Source organism: Euleptes europaea, chromosome 10, assembly GCF_029931775.1.
Source record: "Euleptes europaea isolate rEulEur1 chromosome 10, rEulEur1.hap1, whole genome shotgun sequence".
Taxonomy (NCBI): Eukaryota; Metazoa; Chordata; class Lepidosauria; order Squamata; family Sphaerodactylidae; genus Euleptes; species Euleptes europaea.
This window is the reverse complement of record NC_079321.1, coordinates 65,537,632-65,561,810: the sequence shown is the minus strand read 5'-3', so window position 1 is coordinate 65,561,810 and position 24,179 is coordinate 65,537,632. Positions and strand designations below refer to the sequence as shown.

Here is a 24,179-nt window from a genome sequence, read left to right as displayed (position 1 = left end):
TGATTCTACCCAGTCTCTGCTGGCTCTCACCCTTTGTACTGCAAATGGCTCCAAACTGTGTATCATGAACCCCACATGAGTGGTAGAGATGAGCTGGTCACAGAACTCAGATGAGAAGGAAAAGAGAGGAACCAACTAAAACAGAGGCTTGGTGGATGCAGTTCTACAAGAAGTTGTTATCAGAATTTTGAAGTTTCAACTCCTATCATAATGTAATTATCCATCAATTTTGACCCATTCAGGGACTTCCAGGAAATTTCTTGGCCCGCTTGAAGGTACACAGTATGATCCTTTTAAACCCCCAAATTATACACACTCAGTGTACTTTAGATAACTCTGTTTCCAAATGAATCTCCATGATTGTTGGCATCCATTCAGATAATGGTGCTAAAGGTTCATTGCCTTTGTAAGGTTCAGTTTTTTCATTTCTTTTCCTTTCATGTTCCAACCAGGGCTTTCCAGTGAGCCACCGAGGCTGGTGTATTTTTTTTAAGCTGAAGACTTAAGCCGCATTTCTTCCTATTAATTTGATTATTTAACTTGTTTTGGGTTTTGGCTGTGGTGTTTTGTTTTTTTAATGTTGCTTTGGGTACATATTTATAAAAGTAGTTTAAAGGTTTTATAAATAAATATGTAAATATTGGCCTTGAAATTTAGTACCTGAACCCCTGGTGGAGGCATGTGGGGAAAAACCACTTCTACAAATTCTTTGTATCTTGTTTCATAGACTCCGACTCTTTGTATTTAAGTCTCATTTGCCCACAAAGCTTCCCCCCCCCAAAAAAAATTCAGGTTTAACCTCAATTGTAGGTCTGCAAGACAGAGCTTTTCCACCAGGCCTACAATGGAGGGCAGCTGCGAATACCATCTTTGCCGGCCTCCCCCACCCCTCCCCTTCATATGTATGAAATGGCATAGTGGAGGGGCAGCTGTGTGCCGGAGCTCCGCCTGCAGGAAAGGGGAGTTTAGGCACCATCTTTGCTTTATGGTTTTAAGTTAAATTTTAATTCTGATTTTATGATTATTAGTAGTATTATATGATTTTGTGACTGTTTGGATTTTAAACTGATGTTACCTTCCCTGAGCCAGCTTGCTGGGGAGGGAGGGCTACAAATGTGAAAATAAATAAATAATTCTTTTCCCCTTCACATTGTGCTCTTGATGTTTTCTTAACTACAGTACTGACAGACATTCTCTCTGTCAGAGAACATGGAAATAATGCCACCCGCTTGTAGAGATTGTAGAGAATAATTCTGAATATATCAACAAGGTCACAGAATGGCAAAGAGGCTGATTCCACTAATACCGGTCACACATTGTGGGTCTTCTTTTAGAGCAATATGCAAAGTGAAGGAGTGGCTTCAGAAGCTGCTTCATAGATAGCTTATTACTGGAGGATGAGGAAGAATTGCACCTCCTGCTGCTTCCTGTCACTGCTGTATGGCTTTATATGGTCTTGGTAAAGAGCTTTCAATATTCTGTATAAGGAGTATTCTTTCCGTTTGCTCTGGAAGCTGTAGCGAAATGTTTAGGCGCCACACAAAACTAAGTATTTTCCAGCTGATTATTGTCTCCTAAACCAAGGCACTAGAACTATTCTGTGCCAGAATTGTTGTTGGTTGGCATCATTATACTTTGAGATGTTTTAAGGAGGCAATTCTATATATCCTTATTATAGAATAGGCTCCATTAAACACTATGTATCTTCTGTGTAAACATGCATAGAATTAGGAATTTTTAAAACTGGCATTTCGGCCACTTCATTTGTAACATTGGTCAGGTGATGAAAGTTTTGTTTCACTCTCACCCATTTTGACCTAACTTGTAACGCATTATTATTTCTTGGGCTAAAGGAAACAGTTGTTCGTATTTTTCCATTATAAATGAATATTAAACTAAGCATACTGACTTAAATCAACACTGATATTCAAACCAAATTGTAATTCTTCTGTCTCTTCACAGGTGTGCTGGTTCTGATACTTCAGGATGCCACTGGTAAAAAGAAACATAGACCCCAGGTATCTTTGTCATACAGCACTGCCACGGGGCATCAAAAATGAACTAGAATGTGTAACCAATATTTCCTTGGCAAACATCATTAGACAACTAAGCAGTCTAAGTAAGTACTCAGCATTTTTCTCTGCCAATGAATTATGAGCTAAAGTTGTGTTTTATTGCTGAAGCAGATTCTCTCTTCAAAATACTAGCTCACAGTGTTTGTTTTGAAAATTATGTCTGACATGGTGATGTACCTAACAGTATAATTGGAATAAGGCTTGTAAAAGTTTTGTTGAGGAGTTTTTCCCCTTCTTTTGCCATTTAATTGTTATCTGTCTTCCTTTTTAAAAAAATACATCCACTGTATCTGTATACTTATGACAAATTTTTTTTAGAATAAATATCACCCTGTTGCTTAAAAATGTTGAGGAGTAACTATGTACTATGTGCTCAATGAAGCATTAAAGCTGCAGCCAGCTTCGCAAAATTGGCATTTTAAACAAAATAACAGTTAGGCAGACGCTGGTGTGGGCGTGTCAGAGTAGAGGGGGCGGAGCCAGGCTGCCATGGAGGCACGCAACCATCAGGGGGCCGCAGGGAGGCTTCAGCAAGGAGGGGTGGGGAGGGGGGCGGGACTAGGCAAAGCAACTTGCAGGGTGGACATGCCACCACACCCACCAGGGCCAGAGGGAGGGCACTGGTGGCTGAGAGAGGGGCAGGAGAGGGGTGGGACTAGGCACAGGAGGACGGAGGATAGCTCCGCCCCCACCTGACCCCAGAGGAGTGCAGCAGAGGCCAGGGAGGGGTGGGAGAGAGCTGGGGGCAGATGGGTTCCCCGGCCATACACCAGGGGACTGTGGCGGTCCAACACCAGTAGCCCCGCATGCAGCAGCAGCCACTGGGGGGGGGGGAATGGGTCTGTGACTGCACACCACTTGCTAGTCCTGATCCCCCAAACTCCAGTCACCCCTGAAATGTCAGTTGGCAAAGCGGGCTGGGTGGAGGTCAGGGGGTAAGAGGAAGGGCCAGAGCCACAGGAATGCAGGGGAAGCAGCGAGGTTTCAGTGGCGACTTTGGTGGCCAGAGGGTACCCACCCTGTTGCTTAAAAATGTTGAGGAGTAACTGTGTGCTCAATGAAGCATTAAAGTAGTGTGTAGACTGCACAGCTTGTGTCTCGGGCTTAGCAAAAGAATGATGGGGTTGATAGGCTATAACTTGGGTTCTACAAGACTGTAATCTGTGGGCCCACAGGTAGGTAAGATCAACAGCTGCCTATGTCTGAGCATTCTTTGTGGTGGCTCCCACCTTGTGAAATGGCCTGCCTGCCAAGGTCAGGAAGGCTCCCACACTTCTTGGACAAGAGACAAATACCTGTGTGCGGTGTTAGATCCCTAACTCTTAGCTTTTCAGAGAGGTGCAGAAAGGTAAAGCCAGAAAATGTAGAGATCAGTTCCTTCCATTCACAGCTCATAGAATTCAGCCCATGGTGCCCACCCAGCCTGGAGGAGGCTTACATGATCAATGCTAGTGCAAAAGCATCCTGGATAAAGTCAGCAGGAGAGGAGGCTATCAAACAGGAAATTGCAAAGGTAACCCAGCATGAACTGATTTAAGGTACAGAGAAGAATGAAGGCAAGGTAGACTTGGAGATGACCCCATGCTTCACAGATAACGCTACTTGTGAGAGAGACAAAGTTACAGGAGGCAGTTTTGGGCACAGAACTATCACTTCTTTGGGAGCTGGATATTGAGATTTAGTACAATCATGAATTTTCATTAGTACTATTTTTTTTTTTTTTTGCCATCAAATTACATCTGACTTATGTTGACCCCTGGCAAGAGACGTTCTTTCAAGGCTAGAGACATTCAGAGGTGGTTTGCCATCACCTGTACTCCATGTCATAACACTGGTATTCCTTGGGTCTGTGTCATTGGCAGCATTGCCCCCCCCCCTCAGGCCTCGCCGTTGCAACACTGAGCCCTCCAGCTGCTGCAAATGCCACCGCTGATTGGTGGGTCCTGCTTGCCATCCTCAAGGGAGGGGGTCTGCGCTCCGTTGAAACATAAAGGGGCCAAGTTGCCTTTGGGGATACATAGACCTGTGACTGTTTTGGCGCTATTGTTAACCCCCACGGCCTCACTTCAATACCATCAGGAGCTGCCCACTGCTGCAGGGGATGGGGAACAAAAGCTCATCCGTCTCATCCCCCCCTCTGCCCTCGCCCAGAACGTTGAACCCCCTCGTTGGCAGGGACAGGGGGCGAGGGCAACAGGTAGGCCCCAGAGCTCTTGCCGCTGCCTGGCACTGATGAGCAAAAGAGCCGCCTGGCCCGTGAGGGTTGCCAACCCCAGTAGTGGGAAAGGGGTGTGTGAGAATGTGGTTTGGGGTACACTGCCCTGCTTACCTGTAACGGTGTGGGCACCCCGTCAGATCCTGCCTGTGCATCTGTTGTATCTGAAACGGAACTCGAGTGGGAGAGCTCGGCCACAGAGTGTGTGGTGTTCGCTCTCCTGGGCGGGTTTTTGTGCAAAGTGCCAACATGAGTGTTCTCCTTGTGTTATTTACACCACCATGAGTGGAGAGACGCTTGCTCTAAGTCCCCCCAGTGGGGAGCATCTTAAGCTGGAAGGTCTGTGTGAGAGAACCGGTGCTTATGAGGGGGTTGGTGCTCCGCTATTGGGCGCCGCTGTGGGGGCCTGGCCCCCTGCCCATTGGCTGGCCTCATAGTCAACATCCTCACCTGCCTGGGCCCTGGGGGCGTGGCTCCGCTGAAGGGCGGGAGAAACTGTCAAACCCCTATAATGGGGCTCTATAGGCTACACCACAATTTTAGCTGGAGTAACTTTACACTGAGAAAAGTGGGTGTTCCTAGCTCAAAAGCTGACTAATGTCAGGAATGCCAACACGATCCCTAGCGCTGGAGATACGCTGCCGCGGGGGCTGGCCCAGCGTTCCTGCAGCATGGAGCTCCACGGCTGCCGGCGTGTTTGCCCCCATGCTGGCTTCGGTGCCACTTTAATGCATGATATAGTGGCACCTATGCTGGCGCAGGGTTTCACCATATCCTAAGGAGATTTGTTACCCCCTTTCAGGATTGCAGCCTTAAGCAGCATTAAATATGTTGCCATTGATTTTAAGAGTACTTAAAGTCGACTCTGTGACATTTCCTAGGAACAATTTTTACAGTAGATCTGTATGATTCTTGGGTGGTTATAGTAACTACTGATCTTTTGCAAAAACAAAAAAGCAGTGTTGAAGTAATTGAGAAGAATTCGTTGCAAGTGGTCTTGCATTCTTATATTATTACTTGTGGCCATAGTCCTGAATTGTGAGGAATCTGTTCATTCATTCCTCACCCCAAAATTGAATAATTTTGAAAATGTCATTTTTAGCATAACTGGCCTGAACTAAGCTTTAGTTTACCTGTTTAACAACAAAGAAAAACAGAAGCAATAAAGAGATCACCCCATGTGTATATTCATTTTAAATTAACAAAGACTTCACAAGTATGGAACTCTACAGAACCTTTCGGAAAAGTCTGCATTCTCCCCTGGGCCATAAGCACTTCAAAAGGCTGTCAGGTGGACTATGGTGCTAGCCTGAACTGCCACTGTTGCTAGTGAATTTTAACCAGCATTAACATCTCTACTGTCAGCCAAATGAATCCTTATGGGGCGATAGCTGTAGATTAAAGGTTTTCAGCTCCTTCAGGATCCTTGACCCAAAGTTAGTTAGTTTTTTCTTGACCGAAAAAATCAGCATGCATTTCTCTTTTCAAATATTCTTATCTAATGTTCTGTATTCTAGAATAAGAGACTGGTTGTTGATGTCTGTTCTATTTAATTTCTGAAATTAAATATTTCTTTTTAAATTTGTTTTCATTTGCATGTACTGACATGTTCTAGAAATAATCTGTCCAACAGGGCTAAAATTGTCTAGCCAGAATATAAATAGCAGTGAAAGGCAGATGCTAGGAAAATGCTTAGTAGCCAAACCCCTGCTATTCTTGTTAAGCTTTCTCCTTTGGAATGTCTTTAAGGTACCTCTTTTCCCCCACCGTTACTGCATCAGGAGGTAATAGCAAAAATGCCAGTAAGTTGAACATACACAGAGGTCAGGATTGCCAAATATTTCATATTTCAGAACATCTCAGAGTAACAAAGAAAAACCCTCATGGCTATGGCAACTACACCGTTTGGTTACCTTGTCACTGTGCAAGTGCCCAGTACTGAAAAAAGATCATAGAATATGTTGGCTGGATCTAACCAGATTTTTCAGTGGTGAAAAAAAGGAAGAGGGGTCCCCTTTAGCCTCCCAAGAAGGCTGTGCTGGAGATCATGGGCCTTGGATGGGCAAAATTCACGTGTGACGAGAAATGTAGAAAGGAGGAGAATTTCAAAATTGAGCACAAATGCTGGCTGGCTCCAACCCATTCTTTAGAAGGATTCCATAAAAGAGACTCCATCCTGAATAATCTTTTACAGAAACCTTCCAAAGAATACTACAATTATTTTCTGCTTTATTTATTTATTGTAAACAGGGTACCTCCTTCTTTAATTACTTTTCCTATATATTTTCTCTTACTACCTAGAACACTCCCCCATTTATTTCCCCCATTTTGTGCTTTTAATTATGCACCTGGGATTTACTAGAGCTGTGTCAGCTGTAGCCACAGTTTTTATGTGTCCCACCAGTTTCATTTAATACTTTTTAGACCGCGTTCTGTTGTTAAGACTCACTTCAAAGCTCATTTCACTGATTGCCTGATACCCTGTGGCCATTATTAAATGAATTAGTGGTAGTTCTATCTATTACATTTGTATTCCAAGCTCAGGGCAGCACACATAGTTCTCCCCTTCCCTTTTCAATCCTTCTGATAACTGGGAGGTAGGTTATGTCAGAGTGACTAGCTCAAGATCACGCAGAAAGCTTCATGGCTGAGTGGGGATCATTTGAGCCCATATTTTCTGAGTGCTAGTCTGACATACCAAGCAGTATTCTGTACTTACTCATCTATAGTAGTCTTTCTGTCTTAACAACTCCTGAGTTCCAATAAGTCCTCCTTACAGGTTGCTGCTCTCACTGTTTGCCTGTCTGCAGTATCCTGCTGTATACCACTCTCAATAACCAGAAACAACAGGTTTACTGTGATTTATTAAATCCGTGCAGCCCAGCAGTCATCTTAAATTATGGCACCATTGGAGGATGTAAGAAGCCAGACATATTAGCTAGATATTTATTGGTCTGTCCTTCCGTCACCAAACAGTTGATTTCAAGAGCTAAATACAGACATTAATGCCCATTTATTAATTTACCTGTCAATGAAGTCTAGTGCAGGTATACTTGCAATCTTCAACCATGGCTAACAAATGGAGAGCAGACCGTACGCTCATCCCCTTGCTTTTCTGTGAACAACTTTAGCCATGTTTAAAGGTTGCGTGTGTGTGTAAAGTGCCTTCAAGTCGCAGCTGACTTATGGCGACCCCTTTTGGAGTTTTCATGGCAAGAAACTAACAGGTGGTTTGCCAGTGCCTTCCTCTGCACAGCAACCCTGGCATTCCTTGGTGGTCTCCCATCCAAAAACTAACCCTGCTTAGCTTCTGAGATCTGACGAGATCAGGCTAGCCTGGGCCATCCAGGTCAGGGTGTTTAAAGGTTACACCTCAACTATAACTAGGGCTAATGCTGACTAGGGTTCTCATTGTAACCTTTGTTTGCAAATGCTGATTAAGAGGGAATGGTTACTGTTAGCCATGCTTAAGATAGGATGTAATCCTAAACCATGTTTAAACCTATGAGGTAAGGTTGGAATTTGTGAGACGGCTGACCCCTGATCTCTTCAAAATAGTGATCTGGGATTTTTATGTCTGAGCCACGCTTTCATATGTTCTCCAGCTCATGTCTTTTTTTCCTTTATGTTTTGCCACGTTATCTGTCACCTTGGGTGTGCCTGCACCAATTGTTGTTCCTGGGCTGTGTCCCATGAACAGTGGGCCATTCTGCCCCTTATCTCAATAGATTATAGATCTTCAATAGGTGGATTTCACTCTTTATAGGACTTTACTTTTAGAGGAGATATTTCGAGAGTGTGTAATAGAGGTATTAACTTCTCCCTCTGTAATATTCCTTTCGATATCTGTACAAACATCATAAGGAATATTAACTTTAAGCAGATCTGCTTGCAGATGACAAGAGTAGTTACTTACTTGCAAGTAAGTGCATACAAATGTGTGCCCTTGCGCCAGGTAGCTTATATCATGTAGACAACATTGCTGTTGTGTGCATTAAACTAAAGGGGGAGAGATAATATGTTTGACAGGTACAATTTATAACAGTCTTTATAATTTTATAGTAATGTTTGCTCCAGTGCCTGCTCCTGTTAATGAACCTAACTGCGAGAAAGAGGAATAGATGTTTTTACCTTCTCATCTGGAGATGGGACCAGAGATCATAGTAGATACATATGGTACTTTTTCTTTAACAGAAGAAAGAAATGACTTACTCAAATGATGTCCATATCTGACCAAGGTGGGGAGCCCTGGCACTAAATGATTGAAATTGGGATGTGGGAAGCTTATGCTGATTATCTTGATCAGTTTTATTTGGTATTTTCCACTGATTATGTATTTAGAAAGAAAATAGTTACCAGTGGCAGATTTAATTCAGGTCTTTCCCAACTGGGAACAATGCAGCAACTTTGAAGAAATCTATTACTTATATGGATTATTCAGGAGGCTACAGTCCTATTTTCTGCATTACCACATTAAGTATCATGATTACATTAGGTGTTGCTCTTAAGTTTCAAATATACAAGGATATCAAATTCCCAGTTCTGCCACTTTTGTATGGCACTGATACTGCATGTGACTTGTTTGAGATCTTCCTTTCTTTTCTTTTCTTTAAATTTTTTAATTGCTTTTATAATTAAACACAAAAATAAACAAAAAATTAAACAAACAAAAAAATACAAAATAGTACATAAAACATACAAAAAAACATATATAGAGCACTGTTACATCTATTACTAAATGGAATTACTGATCTTTAAAGAATATATAGTGCCCAGACCTCTACCACCCACCTCCGTGCCCTCCACCTTTGGACTTCCGGAGAGGTGTTATGACAGTATATAAAAACGAATTATTATAATCATTGTTTAAAAAACACATTATAATTCATTAACTATAGCTTTAAAATCGGTTTTTGCCAATTTATCCCAATACGCGGCAGCCTTTGACCATATGTTTAAATTCATCCATATCTTTACCATGTAAAGAATCTGTAATTTTGGCCATCCGCATATACATCCAAAGCTTTTCTCTCCACTCTTTGATTGAAGGTTTATTTATTTGCTTCCATTTCTTAACAATTATAATCCTCGCCGCAGCAAAACTGTATTGACATATGACTATCAGCATAATGTATATTCTTATCGGGAATACCCAATAAGCAAAAGGCAGGATCTTTTTTTATTTTTGACTTAGTCAAATTATTAGTTTCCTTTAAAACTAATCGCCAAAATCTCTTGAGATTTTTGCAAAACCACCAAACATGCATAAATGTACCTATCTCTGTTCCGCACTTCCAACAAAGACCCTCCTCCTCTTTTTTCATTTTACTTTTTTCATTTTTCAATTTTCTCTTATTTCATTAGTAATTGTAAATTTAAATTCCTTCTTCCACAAATTTTCCCATATTTCCAAATCTATATTATAACCTAGTTCCCTCATCCATTTCACCATCACTGGTTTAATCCTTTCCTGTTCTAAATTCATTTCTATCAATAGTTTATAAATCCGTCCTATCAATCCTTTATTTCCCATAGTTAATATAATCTCAAATTTGGATTTAGGTTGATTAAAATCCATCTTATTTTCTTTATTGAATATATCCCTTAATTTATAATACATAAACCAGTCTTTAATTTGAAGCTCTTCTCTAGTTTTCAGTGTCCATATCCCATCTCTATATTCTTTCAATTCTCTATATATATTACTATCCAAATTTAGATGTACACCCCTTCTCATATAGGCTTCTATGGGATTAATCCAACCAGGAGTTTTATTTTCCAGGAAACCTTTATATTTGTTCCATGTTTGCAGTAAACTTTTCCTAATAATATGGGAATTAAAATCTTTATTTACTTTCTCCTTTTCATACCATAAATATGCATGCCACCCAAATCGTAAATTAAATCCCTCTAATTCCAATAATTTTGGATTCTCTAATAGAATCCGTTTTTTTATCCAGGTGAAGCAAGCTGCTTGATAGTACATTCTCAAATCTGGTAATCCCAACCCTCCTGTTTCTTTCGATTCCACTAAATTATTATATGCTATCCTATGTCTTTCTTTACCCCAGAGAAAACTTAAAATATCTTTCTTCCAGTTTTTAAATATCTGTACGCCTTTCACTATTGGTAGGTTTTGAAACAAAAAGAGCATTTTAGGTAATAACATCATTTTAATTACTGAAATTCGTCCCCACAGTGATAAGAGTATTTTTTCCCAACTTTTTAAATCTTTTACTATCTGTTGCCACTGATTTACATAATTATTTTGAAATAAATTAAGATTATTGTTTGATATCCATATACCTAGATATTTAACTTTATGTTCAATGCTAAATCCTGTCTTTTTAGTCAGTATTTGCTGTTATGAAAGAGTCATATTTTAACCAATATCTTAGTTTTATTTTTGTTAACTTTAAAACCTGAAAGCTGTCCATAAACCTCCAAAATTTTATTCCAACTATCAATTTGTTCAGTCGGATCAATCAAAAAACATACTAAGTCATCTGCATATGCTTTAACTTTATGTTGATTTCTCCCAATTTTCACACCGACAACTTCATCGTTTTGTCTTAAATTTTTCAATAACAATTCTAATACCAAAATGAACAACAAAGGGGAAAGAGGACATCCTTGTCTTGTTCCCCTTTGAATCTCAATCTTTGGTGATAACATTCCGTTTATCAGCAAATTAGCGGTTTGATGAGTATATATACTTTTAATGGCGGTTCTAAAATTCTCACCAAAATCCATAAATTCTAATATTTTAATCATAAACTGCCAATTCACATTATCAAATGCTTTTTCCGCATCTAAAAATACCATATCTAACGGGGTTGTATCTTGTTCCGCATATTCTAAAAGGTCTATTACCACCCTTACATTCTGACTAATTAATCTCCCTGGCAAGAACCCTGCTTGATCTTCATGAATTATTTGATTTAATACCCTTTTCAATCTCATAGCTAAAATTGCAACAAATAGTTTATAGTCATTATTTAATAATGAGATCGGTCTGTAGTTTTTGACTTCCGATATATCCGAGTTCACCTTAGGTATTAATGTTATATTTGCATGTTTCCATGTTTGAGGAATAATGCCATTTATCAAACATAAGTTCATCACATCTAATAGATAAGAGATTAACTGTAAGGGATTAACTGGTCTTTAAATACTTTATAGTAAAATGCGGTAAATCCATCTGGCCCTGGTGATTTATTTAGTTTACTTTTACTTATTACCTCTTCTAGTTCTGCTCTAGTTATTGGAGAATCCAGTAATTCTTTGTTTTCTTACGTTATTTTTCCCCAGTCAGATTTAATGAGATACGCATCCATATCTTTCTCTAGAACTAAATTCTTTCTATATAAATTTGTGTAATATTCCACAAATGTTTCTATTATCTCACCTTTATCTCGTGTTATCTTACCCTTCCTTTTAATTTAGGTTATTGGTACTTTTTTCTCTTTATGCTTGAGTTGCCAAGCTAACATTTTACCCAGCTTATTAGCATGTTGATAAGCAAACCATCTTGTATTCTGTTGAATTAATACTCCTCTAATACTCCTCTAATCACCGCCTTACCGGCATCCCAAACTATATCCTCCCGAATGCCTTTGTCTATGTTTTCATTAAAATAATTCTGTACATCCACCTTCAATTTATCTACTATTTTAGTATTTTTTAAAAGAACTTCCTTTATTATCCAAGGCTTCTGTCTTCTATGTCCAACATTAATTTTTACTGATACTGCATTATGGTCTGATAATACCTTAGGTAAAATCTCTGGATTCTCTGATCTGTTTATCGACCCTTTCGAAAGCCATAACATATCTATCCTGGAGTGTGTAAGATGTCTTAATGAAAAATAAGTATATCCCTTCTTATTACCATTTGTCAGTCTCCAGACATCAAACATATCCCATTGAACTGTAAGATCGTCAAAAATTCCAGGTAATTTGCCTTCATTTTTTGCCTTTTTCTTTTTACCAGATCTATCTAACTTAGGTACCATTACTTCATTAAAGTCCCCCATCCATATCATTTTTTCTGTAGCATATTCAACTAATATTATTGCTAAATTATCATAAAACGTTTTTTGATTATTGTTAGGCACATATACTCCAACCAGTAATATCGTCTAAAATCCACAAGTTATTTCCACCAACAACATTCTCCCTTCTACATCTTGATAGATAATTTTCGGTTCTAATGACAAGGGTAAATACATAGCAATTCCATTAGTTTTTTTCTTTTCATTACATGACGTGAAAAGTTTACCCAACCTTAAGTGATCCAATCTAAATGCATCCTTTGGGAGTATATGTGTCTCCTGTAAGCAAATAACATTAGCTTTAGACTTTTGTAAATGGTAAAATATTTTCCTCCTTTTGTTGGGAGAATTCAAACAGTTGACATTCCAAGAAAGAACCTGCAACATATTAAAATTCAGTTAGTTCTCGCTCAGAGGGAGAAGGGCATCTTCATTATGGGTGTTTCCTTTTCCTCTTATCTCGGGAGGCAGGAACCAAATATTTAAATTTTTCTGACCTCTGAGGGTAAACGCCCCCTTGTGATCAGTTCTATTTCCTGCCTTGAACGGGAGAGCAGCCTTCTAGCAGCTCTCTGCTACAGAAATAATAGAGAAACCTTAACCTTACTTATTAGACCTAAAAATATTCTTATTTTAACAAACCTAAACTTAACCTAACTAATCTACTACTCAATTCTATTTACTGTCTTAATTTTCTGCCTATTCTCCTCAGAAGGGTCTTTTCCCGCCAAAAAAAAAAAAAAATGGCGGATCGGCATCAGGACAGCTATATAGCGCCTGCCAATTTAGACCCTAGCCTGCTAGTGGCCTTACCACTACAATTAGATGAACCCTCGGACAGTCACTCTGGTGACCTGAGGACCAAAACTCAAAAGAGAAAGGCAAAAGCGGCAAGAACGGCGCAGGCAAGTACAAACGGCTTGGCTCGACCGCTAACAAGCGCGCCAAATGCCTGCTGCAAAACGCACGCTGCTCTGCCGCGCCTGAAAGACGCGACTGCCAGATCGCAACCGAAAGCGGCCGGGAGAAAACAGCGGCGGTAGCCGCTCCTCCCACACAGCATGAACGGGGGAAATGAAGGAGGCTGGCGGCTCGCCTTTTTGCCTCTCCCGCCGTGCTCCGTCCTTAGGCGGCTCGCCTATTGTTATTCAAGGACGGGAAGCAGCGGGAAGCAGCCAGGAGAACACAGCGGCTATAGCCACTTCTCCCACACTGCACAAACGGGGAAAATGAAGGAGGCTGGCGGCTCGCCTTTTTGCCTCGCAATGCTCCGTCCTCAGGCGGCTCGCCTATTATTATTCAAGGACGGGAAGCATCAACGGAGACATCGACTGCCGGTAAGGTGACTTCGCCCCCCCCCTCATAGATGCAGCCTGTTTTACTCCTGTAAGAGCAGAGCTCTCCGCCCTGATTAAAAACGCCTTCTCAGATGGCTTAAGGGCAGTTCAACCTCCTTATCCTGCCCCATCCATACAGGGATCGTAGGGATCACACCCTCCAGCACCACAAACAGTAATCTGATTGCTAAAAGGGCAGAATATCAGCCAAAGCAGGGGAACGGCTGTGGCTCAGTGGCAGAGCGTCAGATTGGCATGCAGAGGGCCAATTCTGGTAGTAGGTGATGTGGAAGACCTCTGCCTGAGATCCTGGTGAGCCAATCACCAGTCCAAGTAGTACCAAGAGAGTACGTGCTGGCCAGCCTAAGCAGCGCTGAAAGCTAATTCACGGTCACAAAATTGCCAATTGGTACCCAGACTGTCTATAGTATTTAACGCAGAAGATTTCCTTCTGCATTGGCATAAAAACCTAGCTACTCTTGATCTCTCAGAGGACTCAGAGTGGGAGAAAAGACTCCAGATAGGTTTGTGCCAGCGCTTGATTATTTCTAACTCTGTTGAAAGCAGAGCGGGAGAAACCAATGGCACCCATACAATGCTCCACAGCCTCTAGGAAGCCTTTATATTTGGTTTATCGGTGCTTCTAAAATTCTAAAAGTGCCTTCAGTAGAATCACCTGTCACTGCCTTCACTCCTTCAACCTTGTTACATGGCCTTGCCATGATTAAGGACCCTACAGATAGGAAGGCAGAGTTAGCAGGCATAAATGCTCAGAGGCCTTGGCACTCACTATCAAGCGCTTCTATCACATCTGCCCTAGTATACAGAGCGGCAATAATTTGGACTAGGAAGTTATATCAACTTTTTCCACAGGAAGAAAGAAACGCCTTTACAGGAGTACCCATGTTTTTTGAGAGTGGTATTCTTTCTAACTGATTCGAACTTCGATACCATGCCATATGCAGCTAGGACACTAGCCGCAGCATCAGATGCCAGAAGTTCATCCATGTTTTTTTGAGAATGGTATCCTTCCAGCTGATTCTACCTTAGATACCATGTCATCCATGTTTTCGAGAGTGGTATTCTTTCTAGCTGATTCCTCCTTAGATAACATGTCATATGCAGCTAGAACACTAGCCACAGCCTCAGCTGCCAGAAAGGCTCTCTGGGTACGCCCCTGGCAAGCGGAGTATATAGATCAAAATTGGTTATTATGGGCTTCCTGTATCAGGGAAAGACCTTGCTTGGAGACAATTTGGTCCCCATATCAGTGGAGACCAAATACAAGTTTCTACGCAAGGAATCCAAGGGATCACTCCCCCTATGTCCTTTCGTGCATACCACATACTTCAAAGATACAGACCTGATCAACCTAGAAACCACCGGAACCAGAATCGCAGCTCCTTTAGTAAAGGAGGACGATTCAATAAATCTCCAAAATCCTCCACCTTCCAGGGCAATAAAGGGGATAAACCCGACCGCCCAACCAAACAGTGACGCCAGCCACCAGTCAGTGGAAGGCAGGCTCAGCCTATTACACTGTCAGTGGTCACCTCCCAACCAGGCCTCTGGGTCACAAACATTATCTCACAAGGCTATCAGATAGAGTTTTTCTTACACTCCTTCACATCGACTAGTAATATCTCCAACATTCCCCCCCCCCAAAAAAAAATCCATAGAACTTCAGAGGCCTCTTAGACATCAAGGCGATGGAGCCAGTCTCACCATTAGAGCATACATTGGGAGTCTATTCAGTATTCTTTACTGTTCCCAACAAAGGCGGCGGATGGAAAGCCATCCTAGACCTCAAGTTTCTGAACAGATTATCCCATTAAAGCGCTTCAGGATGGAGACACTAAAGTCAGTCACACAGGTCCTCAGGGAAAAGCATTTTCTTACATTCTAATACACCCGGCACATTGTTGTTTCCTTCGGTTCCCGTACAAGGGACACCTCTTCCAATTCAGGGCCTTACGATTCGGGTTATCATCGCCCCTCCTCGAGTATTCACCAAAGTTCTGGACACACCAGTCACATCTCTGCGCAAGGAGGGCATGAGAATGCACCCTTCTCAGACAACATTCTGATTTGCACAAGCTCAAACTAGCAGAGCATAGATCATTCAGAGAGAGTTCTGAAGAGGTTAACAGAACACGGGTCATAATCAACTTCAGAAAGACCCACTTAGTTCCATCCCAACGATTGAGAGAGATGGGGGATGGACATAGACACACTGACAAACTCCTTATACCTTCCAGTGGACAAAAATCCACAACATTTCATCTCTAGCAAAGAAAGCGATTAATTCCCGGTCGCCTTCTCTAATGTCCCTGACCAAACTGAAGGGTCACATGTCTGCATGCATTCCCGCAGTTCAAGGGGCACGCTTACGAGCAAGACCTCTTCAATGGTTCTTAAGGCCATACCAAAGAGACATACCAAGGAAGAAGTGACAGAAATCTCATCCTGACCGAGGAAGTCAGATCAAGACTAGTATGATGGTTTCAGTCTCAGAATTTGACGAAAGGAAGTTGGTATCTCTGTCCAACACCAATTCAAATCTTCACGGACGCGTGTCTATCAGGTTGGGAAGCCACACTCAAGGGACAATGGCTCAAGCAACATGGACCATCAAGAACAGAATCTTCACATCAGTGCCCTAGAAATCAGGATGATCCTCAGAAGCGACTACATTTTTCCTTGGGCCGAGTCCAACCTCTCATCAAAATCAGCAGAACATATTCAGGGCACAGTCAACATACAAGCAGACTGGCTCAGCAGACAGGACATCAGCGAGGCAGAATGGTCTCTACATCCAGAGGTCTTTCAACTTATTACTCAGAGATTCGGCACGCCACAGATTCCTCTGTTTGCATCCAGCATCATCCACCAGCTGCCAAGGTACTATTCCATGTACCGTCAACAGGGGGCGGAACAAATGGACTTCTTAATGTCACCAGGGCCACACGACCTACTGTACGGGTTTTCCCCTCCCTCCAAGGGTATTGAGAAAGGTACGACTTCAAAAAGCATCAGTCAGATTCATAGCTCCATATTGGCTGCGACGACCATGGTTCCCATCTATAATTCAGATGTCCATACAGAACCATTGGAGACTTCCAGACAGACAAGATCTCCCTCTACAAGACCCAATATGCCATCCCAATCCAGGGTGGTACAAACTGACCGCATGGGCACTGAAAGGAGATGACTTATAGCCCTAGGTTATAGCCCGGTGGCCGTCACTACCATATTGACAACAAGGAAGCCATCAGGAGGGACAGAGCTTAGGGCTAGCTACCTGCACTCTACAAAGGCAACTGGCATCTATAGCTACCATAGTACCCAAGGTATCTGGATACCGCTTAACCAAACACCATCACATAAAAGCCTTTTTAAGGGGCGTCAGTTATTTAGCTCCTCCTGTTAGACATAGGTTCACAACTAGAGCCTGCACACAGCTTTGACAGCACTCACACAACTACCATTCGAACCAATCACTGAGATAGGACAAAATGTAGCTGCAAGTTTCGCAGGGAGCAGGACATAGTGCTTACATCTTCTGCACTAACCCCAAGAATCCTAAGGAGAAGGCCTGGCACTAGCTAGACCTAACAAGGGCACTACCTGTTTACATTTATCTTACTAAAATTATTAGGAACTCTGACTCCTTATTCGTTCATATCTCACCACCTGACAAGGGCAAGCATATGTCCAAGGCATCCATTAGTAGGACCATCACCTTATACATAACACAGGTTTATAGAATAAGTAACCTACCTGCTCCTGCGGGCGTTACTGCCCACTTGGGAAGAAGTGCGGCTACTTCAGCAGCCTTCGACTGCCGTGCTTTATGGAAGAGATATGTAAGGCTGCAACTTGGTCCTCGGTGTCCACATTTGTGAGACACTACAAATTAGATCTATACTTGTCAGCAGATGCCGCCTTAGGCAGACGAGTACTGCAAAGTATACTTCAGGATGTCTAACCCTCCCAAGGGCGGGGGACAGCTCTTGTATGTCCCATAATGAAGATGCCCTTCTCCCTCTGAGCGAGAAAGAGCCTTGGCTACTTACCGTGAAGGCTTCTTCTGCTCAGAGGGACGAAGGGCATCTTGCCCGCCCAGACGTCAGTAAAATATAAATAAAACAAATAAAATAAAATTACAGGTAATCATGGTTACATCTAACTTCCAGTTGACATTCAATTCAAGTTAAACGCTGTTTGTTGGTTCATGACTTATAGTTATCCTAAAGGTTCATCGTTAATGTTTATTAGGAACTTATTTCTTGTATAGAATTATAACTAACATGTTTCTTCAGTCTATCTTAAATATATAAGGCTCGGAAAGTCTTTAACTGATCACAAGGGGGCGTTTACCCTCAGAGGTCAGAAAAATTTAAATATTTGGTTCCTGCCTCCCGAGATAAGAGGAAAAGGAAACACCCATAATGAAGATGCCCTTCGTCCCTCTGAGCAGAAGAAGCCTTCACGGCAAGTAGCCAAGGCTCTATCCATTATCTCCTTCCAAAGCCAAAATTATCATCCATATCCCATAACCTGTCCCCTTCTCCCTCCTCCATAATATTCATTTTTTCTCTGTTCAGCCTTCCTTATCATCAGTCGGAGACTCCTCTGCTGAGTCTATTGGTAAGCCTCCGCCACCAGATGCTTCAGACTCCTTTTCTTCTTCCGTAGACTGACTGTAGGTTGTTTAGTTGGCTTTGTTGGTTTAAAAAGTTCTGCATCATATCTTCGCAAAAACTGTTGAGCCTTATCCACATCTGTAAACTTAAACCTTTTAGCCTTGAAGGTGAAAGAAATGCTCTGTGGAAATTCCCATCTAAACTGTATTCCATTGAGTCTTAGACTTTCCACAATCTCCATAAAATCTTTCCTTTTCCTCAGCAACCTTGCAGGTATTTCCTTCATCAATCTCAGAGATTCATCTTCAACTTTAAGTGGCATCTTGTAGTGGCTGTTTAGGATAAGATCACGATGACTCCTGGAAAAAAGTTGAAGCAGGCAGTCTCTTGTTACTTTATTTCTAGTTGCATATGTAGAATTAATTCTATAGGACGTCACTATCATCCCCTCGATAACGTCTTCTGCTTCCTGTAGAAAATCTGCCAAAAGTCTTGTCAGATATCCCCACAGATCTCGTCCTTCAATTTTTTCTTTCAGCCCTCGTATGCGTAGGGAGGATTCCTTGATCTTAAGTTCAAGCATTGCCATTTGGTCTTCTTGTTTCTCATCCCTTTCACACAAAGCTGCTAATGACATCTCCAAGGTGTCCACCTTTTTCTTGATTTCTTTAGACTCTTGTGTTGTTTTAACAAGTTTGGCTTCCACGTTGTCTTGTCTGACAATCAGAGAAGTGATTGTGTCTTGTAAGGCAGCAATTGCAACTGAATTCTGAGACATAGTAGCTGTGTTTTGGGTCAGCTCCTGCTTCATTTCTGTGAGATCTTGGTGAGTCTTAGTTAAAAGTTCAAATACAGAATTCAGTGTCACATCAGGTTTAGATTTTGGAGCCATCTTTGTTTCTACTGATGTAGTTGATGAGGGTGAAGTCATCTGTTTTACTGTAGATGCAGATACAGAAGATCTACGTGGAGGAAGCTGTACCAGTAGCTTTGTTTCTTTAAGAGATTCCTTGACTTGCCTCTCTTTTTCTCCCATTGAGAGGCTGAGCAATGTCCCACAATAATCCAAAAAGAGGGAGGGGGGAAGAGTGTTTCTATTAGTCCATCGGCTTAAAAAAGTTAGTTCAGCTGGATCACTTCAGTTTGGAGAAAACACACTCATTATGACATATCAGTTGTTATATTTTCATGTCACTGTGACTGTTTTCTTACTCTTTTCCTTTGTTATAAGAGTCTTCCAATACTGAAAGTTAATTTTTCAGCTGCGTCAGTCCACTGACAAAAAGCCAAAAATCACTGAACAGAGCGTAATGAAGTATAGATAGTCCACAGTTGTTTCCTTAAGTCACACCTCTGCCCAACACCCCAGTTTAGAATTTTTAGAAGAAGAGAAAAAAAAGTTTGAGATCAACTTGCTGTTAAATTCGGATCCCTCCACCTCGTCTTTCCAGCTGGCCCTTTAAGATGGCGCCGGCTCTTCAGCAGCTCCCGTCAGAGCAACCACCGCCGATTTCTCGGCGGCTATTGCTCGGATGACGGGGCTGCCGCCGTCCCCCAGTTCCGCATCCCCTCTTCTCTCGAGGAGTGCCGCTTGCCGATTTTAACGGGGGCGGATTTAATGCCCCCGGGCAGCGGGCAGCTGGAGCGCGGCTCCCGCGCTTGTGCCGGTGGCGTCGTCCAACCCGGAAGCCTGAGATCTTCCTTTCATTGTTCCATGTATGTGCCCATTGCATAGCAGTGGCACATGGCTAGTTTATTTATTTGCTTTATATTTTTTAATCTTTGCGCCATTGTGGTACTAATTAAATATGCCTTTGCAGGTATTGTGTATAGTACTGTTTTAATAATATTTGAATATGTAAAACTTTTCATCATGTTTGTCAGCTCCCTTGGACATGTATATGCATGAGGTGGCATATAAATGTTTAAAATAATCAGCTGCTCATAAGCTCAGACACCAACTTTTGGCACTGTGAGGGTCGGGGTTTTAAATGCTGTTTTATCATAGGAAATGAAATTGAAATTAGGATTGGGAGGTGGATGCTGGTTTTCCTCCCCCAAACTCTTCTGACTTATGATGTCCTGCACACTAGTTATGAGCAACTCTGGGAATCATTACACTACAGCCTTGGACAGTTAAGATTCTGCAGGAAAAGAACTATTAGCAGAGTATCCTAATGGGTTATAATCTTACACCTGTCCCTTATTTCTGGTGAGCCCCCCTCACAACTTGTATTGGTTGCGTACTATTGTGAATGTATTTTAGCATTTGATGGAAGACTATTCCCTGATAAAACTTGATGATGTGAAAGACTTTGAAGTGAGTCAGTAAAGAGAAACAATTGTATGTGTGAGCCATTTAGTGACAGGAATTAGCTTGTGTGAAACCCTAGATCTATGTTCAATGGAATTCTTTGGGCAAATGAGAAAGAAATGGCTGTGACATTTTGCAATGAATATATTTGGATGCCTCTTTCCGACTTACAATTCAGTGTGTGTGTGTTTTCTAAGGGAAATGTGATAAACATCCCTTCAAAGCATTGTTCAACAGAGCTGTTTGCAACCTTAGCAAAATACAGAACATTTAGCCAAGATGGTTACATTTAAGGTTGCTAGGTGTTCTGTGTTTCAAAATAACACATGCTGTGCAACTGACCCCCATACTGTTGCCTCCTCTTTCTTACCTAGAGAATTGTGCTTTGACAGTCCTAGTGACATGTTTTGGAGTTGAGTGAAGACTGGTTAGATTTACCAACACTTAAGTAACCTATAGAAAGTCCTGGAATCAACTCTGTTTGATTTGTAGATATGTATTTCTGCTAAAACCCTTCTTTGTTGTTTCCATTTATAAAGCCTAGATTGGCTAACACAATAGTACCTTTCGGATATTTGGCATTATATTTTACAAAGCATCCTGCAGCCTCCCTCTGTTAATTTTAAAGAAAGCAAAATAAGAAGTCAGTGGTACCTCACACATTGTTACCCAAATGGCCTACACATGTATAACCATCAACGTTTGGAGCATCCCCGTTGAGTATCAAGTGCATACACGTGTATTCTGGCCCTTGTAACAATTGAGTTTGACACCTATGCACTAACATCTAAGCAATTCATAAAAAAAGAACAAAGAAGGAGGGCACAATAAAACATACGTGCCTGTCCTGAAGAAAATGAAGTCTGGAGGGTCCAGTGGGAAAGAAAGTGAAGGAAGATGCACAGCAATGCTGGTGTTGGGCAATCCTAGGCAGTGATCAAAAAGAAAAGGGAGAAAAGAAGGGCAGAGATTGAGACCAGCTCTAAATCTCTGGGGATTTTCCTGTGGTGAGACTTGGGGAAGACGGTGGATGGTAGTCCATGGACTTCTGGATTGGAGGCAAACAGTTTGAACTTTATTGGCCCATTTGGATTTAACTACTAGGCAGGAAATTAGCAAAGTGGCACACACAGAGAAGGAAAAAAATGGAGTAATTGACTGGAATGAACTGGTCATTTGCTAGACTTTAATGTGGACAAACTATTGGAAGTGTGTTGATGGTTGTGTCTGGGGGAAATAATGGGTTTCAGGTAAGGGTGATCGCTGGCTGAATCCTTCCATGCATTAGGGCTCATTATCGGATTCAGTCATTGAGGCATCACCAGAATCTGAGGTAGGGGAGTGAATTAATTTATTACAATTCAGTAGACCCATTTAGGCTGCTTCCCTTGTGCTATGCTAGAAGTGCCTTCGAGCTATATGGAATTACTAGAATCCTAATTGGATTTACTGTATGTCATACCATGAACTTTGGGGGAGCCTGAAGTAGGAAAGAGACATTGGGGCTGGATCCAGGGGTTCCCTTAGCAAAGTCCCCTTGGACTGCATCAACTTCCACAGTTTCATAAGGTTTATAAAAATGTGAAAAATGCTTTGGTAGTGCCTTAGCATCTATTTGTCTAATAGCCACGTGTCCCCCCCCCCCACATCTCTGGATATCTAAATCCACAGATTGGGGCCACACCGGCACTAATCAGATTTTCCTGCAACTTTGGAAGATCCCCTAGATTTGCAGAAAATTTGATATCTTAAAAAAATAAATTGGGATGTTTAAATTTTCCATAAAATAAAAGTTTGTTATTTGAGTAGTTGTCTGTGCCGGAGCCCGGGAGTTATGGTGGGCCTGGCAAGAAATTGGGGGTGGGTGGGATCCCCCTGCAAGTCACGCAGGCCCACACTTGTATTATATAGATATGTGGTGGACTTTGTTCAAGATCAAAGTTTTTTTGGTTCAAATCCTGTTAGAAATTGCTGCTGTTAAGGTACACTGAAGCCATTCCTTGATAGAAAGAGGATTCAAAAAAACAGTTTTGTGGCAATTTGAACCTTTGCAGGACTTTCTAGCTTAAAACTAGAAACTGATGTTCAAAGAGGGATAACATCATTTCTTCCATACTGTCTTAAATAAGCTGTAGAGTGTTTCAAATAGGATGTTCTCAGTAGCATGCAGGTAAGGAATGGACCTGTGTGGATTTCACCTCTCTGGACAACCCAAAAGGCAGCTCTACCACCATCCCCACAGCAAGATTTGATCAGTTTGGCTGACTGAGTCCAAAAACTAGTTAATATCTACTGAGAGAGGGAGTGGCTATCCCAGCTTTGAAATCAGCTGTAGTGCATCCACTACTAAAGGAGCTGACCCTGGACTCAGAAGATTTTAATAACTGTTGATCATTCTCAGATGTTCCATTCATGAGCAAGGTAATGGGACAGGTGGTGGCTGGACAACTCCAAGCAGTCCTGGATGAAGCAGATTGCTTGGATCCTTTCCAACCTGGTTATGGGCCTGGTTATGGGACTGAAATGGCCTTGGTTGCTCTGGTGGATGACCTGCACTGGGAGATGGACTGAAGGAGACTCTGTTGATTCTCTTGGACCTCTCAGCAGCTTTCAGTGCCGTCGATCATAGTATCCTTCTGGATGGCCTTTCTAGTCTGGGTCTTGGAGGTACTTTTAGCAGTGCCTACCTGGAGGATAGTTTTCAGAAGGTGACGCTTGGGAATGCTGCTCAGCCCCTTTGCCTCCTGGTCTGTGGGCTACCCCAAGACTCTATCTTGCCTCTATGCTTTTCATCATCTACATGAAACCACTGGATGAAGTCATCTAGATATTTGGTCTGGGTTGTCATCGATATGTGGATGACACTCAACTTTATCTAGCACTTCCAGCCAATCCCAGAGGAAATTTTGGAGTGGATGCAGGCTAATAAACTGAAGTTTTATCCCAACAGGATGGAAGTGCTACTGGTGAGTGACCTGGCACTTCAGATGTCACCCATTCTGGACAGGGTTGTACTCCCCTTGAAAAATCAGGTCTGTAATTTGGGGGTGCTTGTGGATCAAGGCCTATTGTTGAATAAGCAGGTGTCAGCTGTGACCAGGAGTGCCTTTTACCAGCTTCTACTGGTTAGCAAGCTCTAGCCTTTCCTGGCCAGAAAAGATCTGGCCACTCTAATGCATACCCTGGTTACATCTAGATTAGATTTCTGCAATGGATCTGCCCTTTAACAGTGTGCAAAAAACATCAGTTGGTATAGATTGCTGCAGCCAAGATATTGCCTGGAGTGGGTTCTAGGGACCATATCACTCCAGTCTTGGACCATCTACACTGGCTTACAGTCTGTTTGGGGGAACAGTTCAGGGTGCTGGTGTTGACCTTTAAAGTCTGTATGGTTTGGGACTAGTATAACTGAAGGACCGCCTGCTCCCTTATGAACCTTGCTGACCACTTCAGTCATCTTCCAAGGCCCTGCTTCAGATGACCTGTCTTCTGACATTAGGTTAGTGGCAACTCTGGAGAGGGCCTTCTTGGTCGTGGCA

General features: G+C 42.0%; 1 protein-coding gene across 2 annotated transcripts in view; it reads left to right on the top strand.

Annotated features, from left to right (window-relative positions):
• The first annotated feature begins 1,967 nt into the window (after positions 1–1,967).
• Positions 1,968–24,179, top strand: part of WASF1 (WASP family member 1) — a 43,091-nt gene continuing 20,879 nt past the window's right edge. For both annotated transcript variants that reach the window (XM_056856780.1, XM_056856779.1), the window contains exon 1: positions 1,968–2,119. In XM_056856780.1, coding sequence (XP_056712758.1) covers positions 1,987–2,119 — 133 coding nt within the window. In that variant the 5' untranslated portion in view covers positions 1,968–1,986. The remainder of the gene's footprint in view (positions 2,120–24,179) is intronic.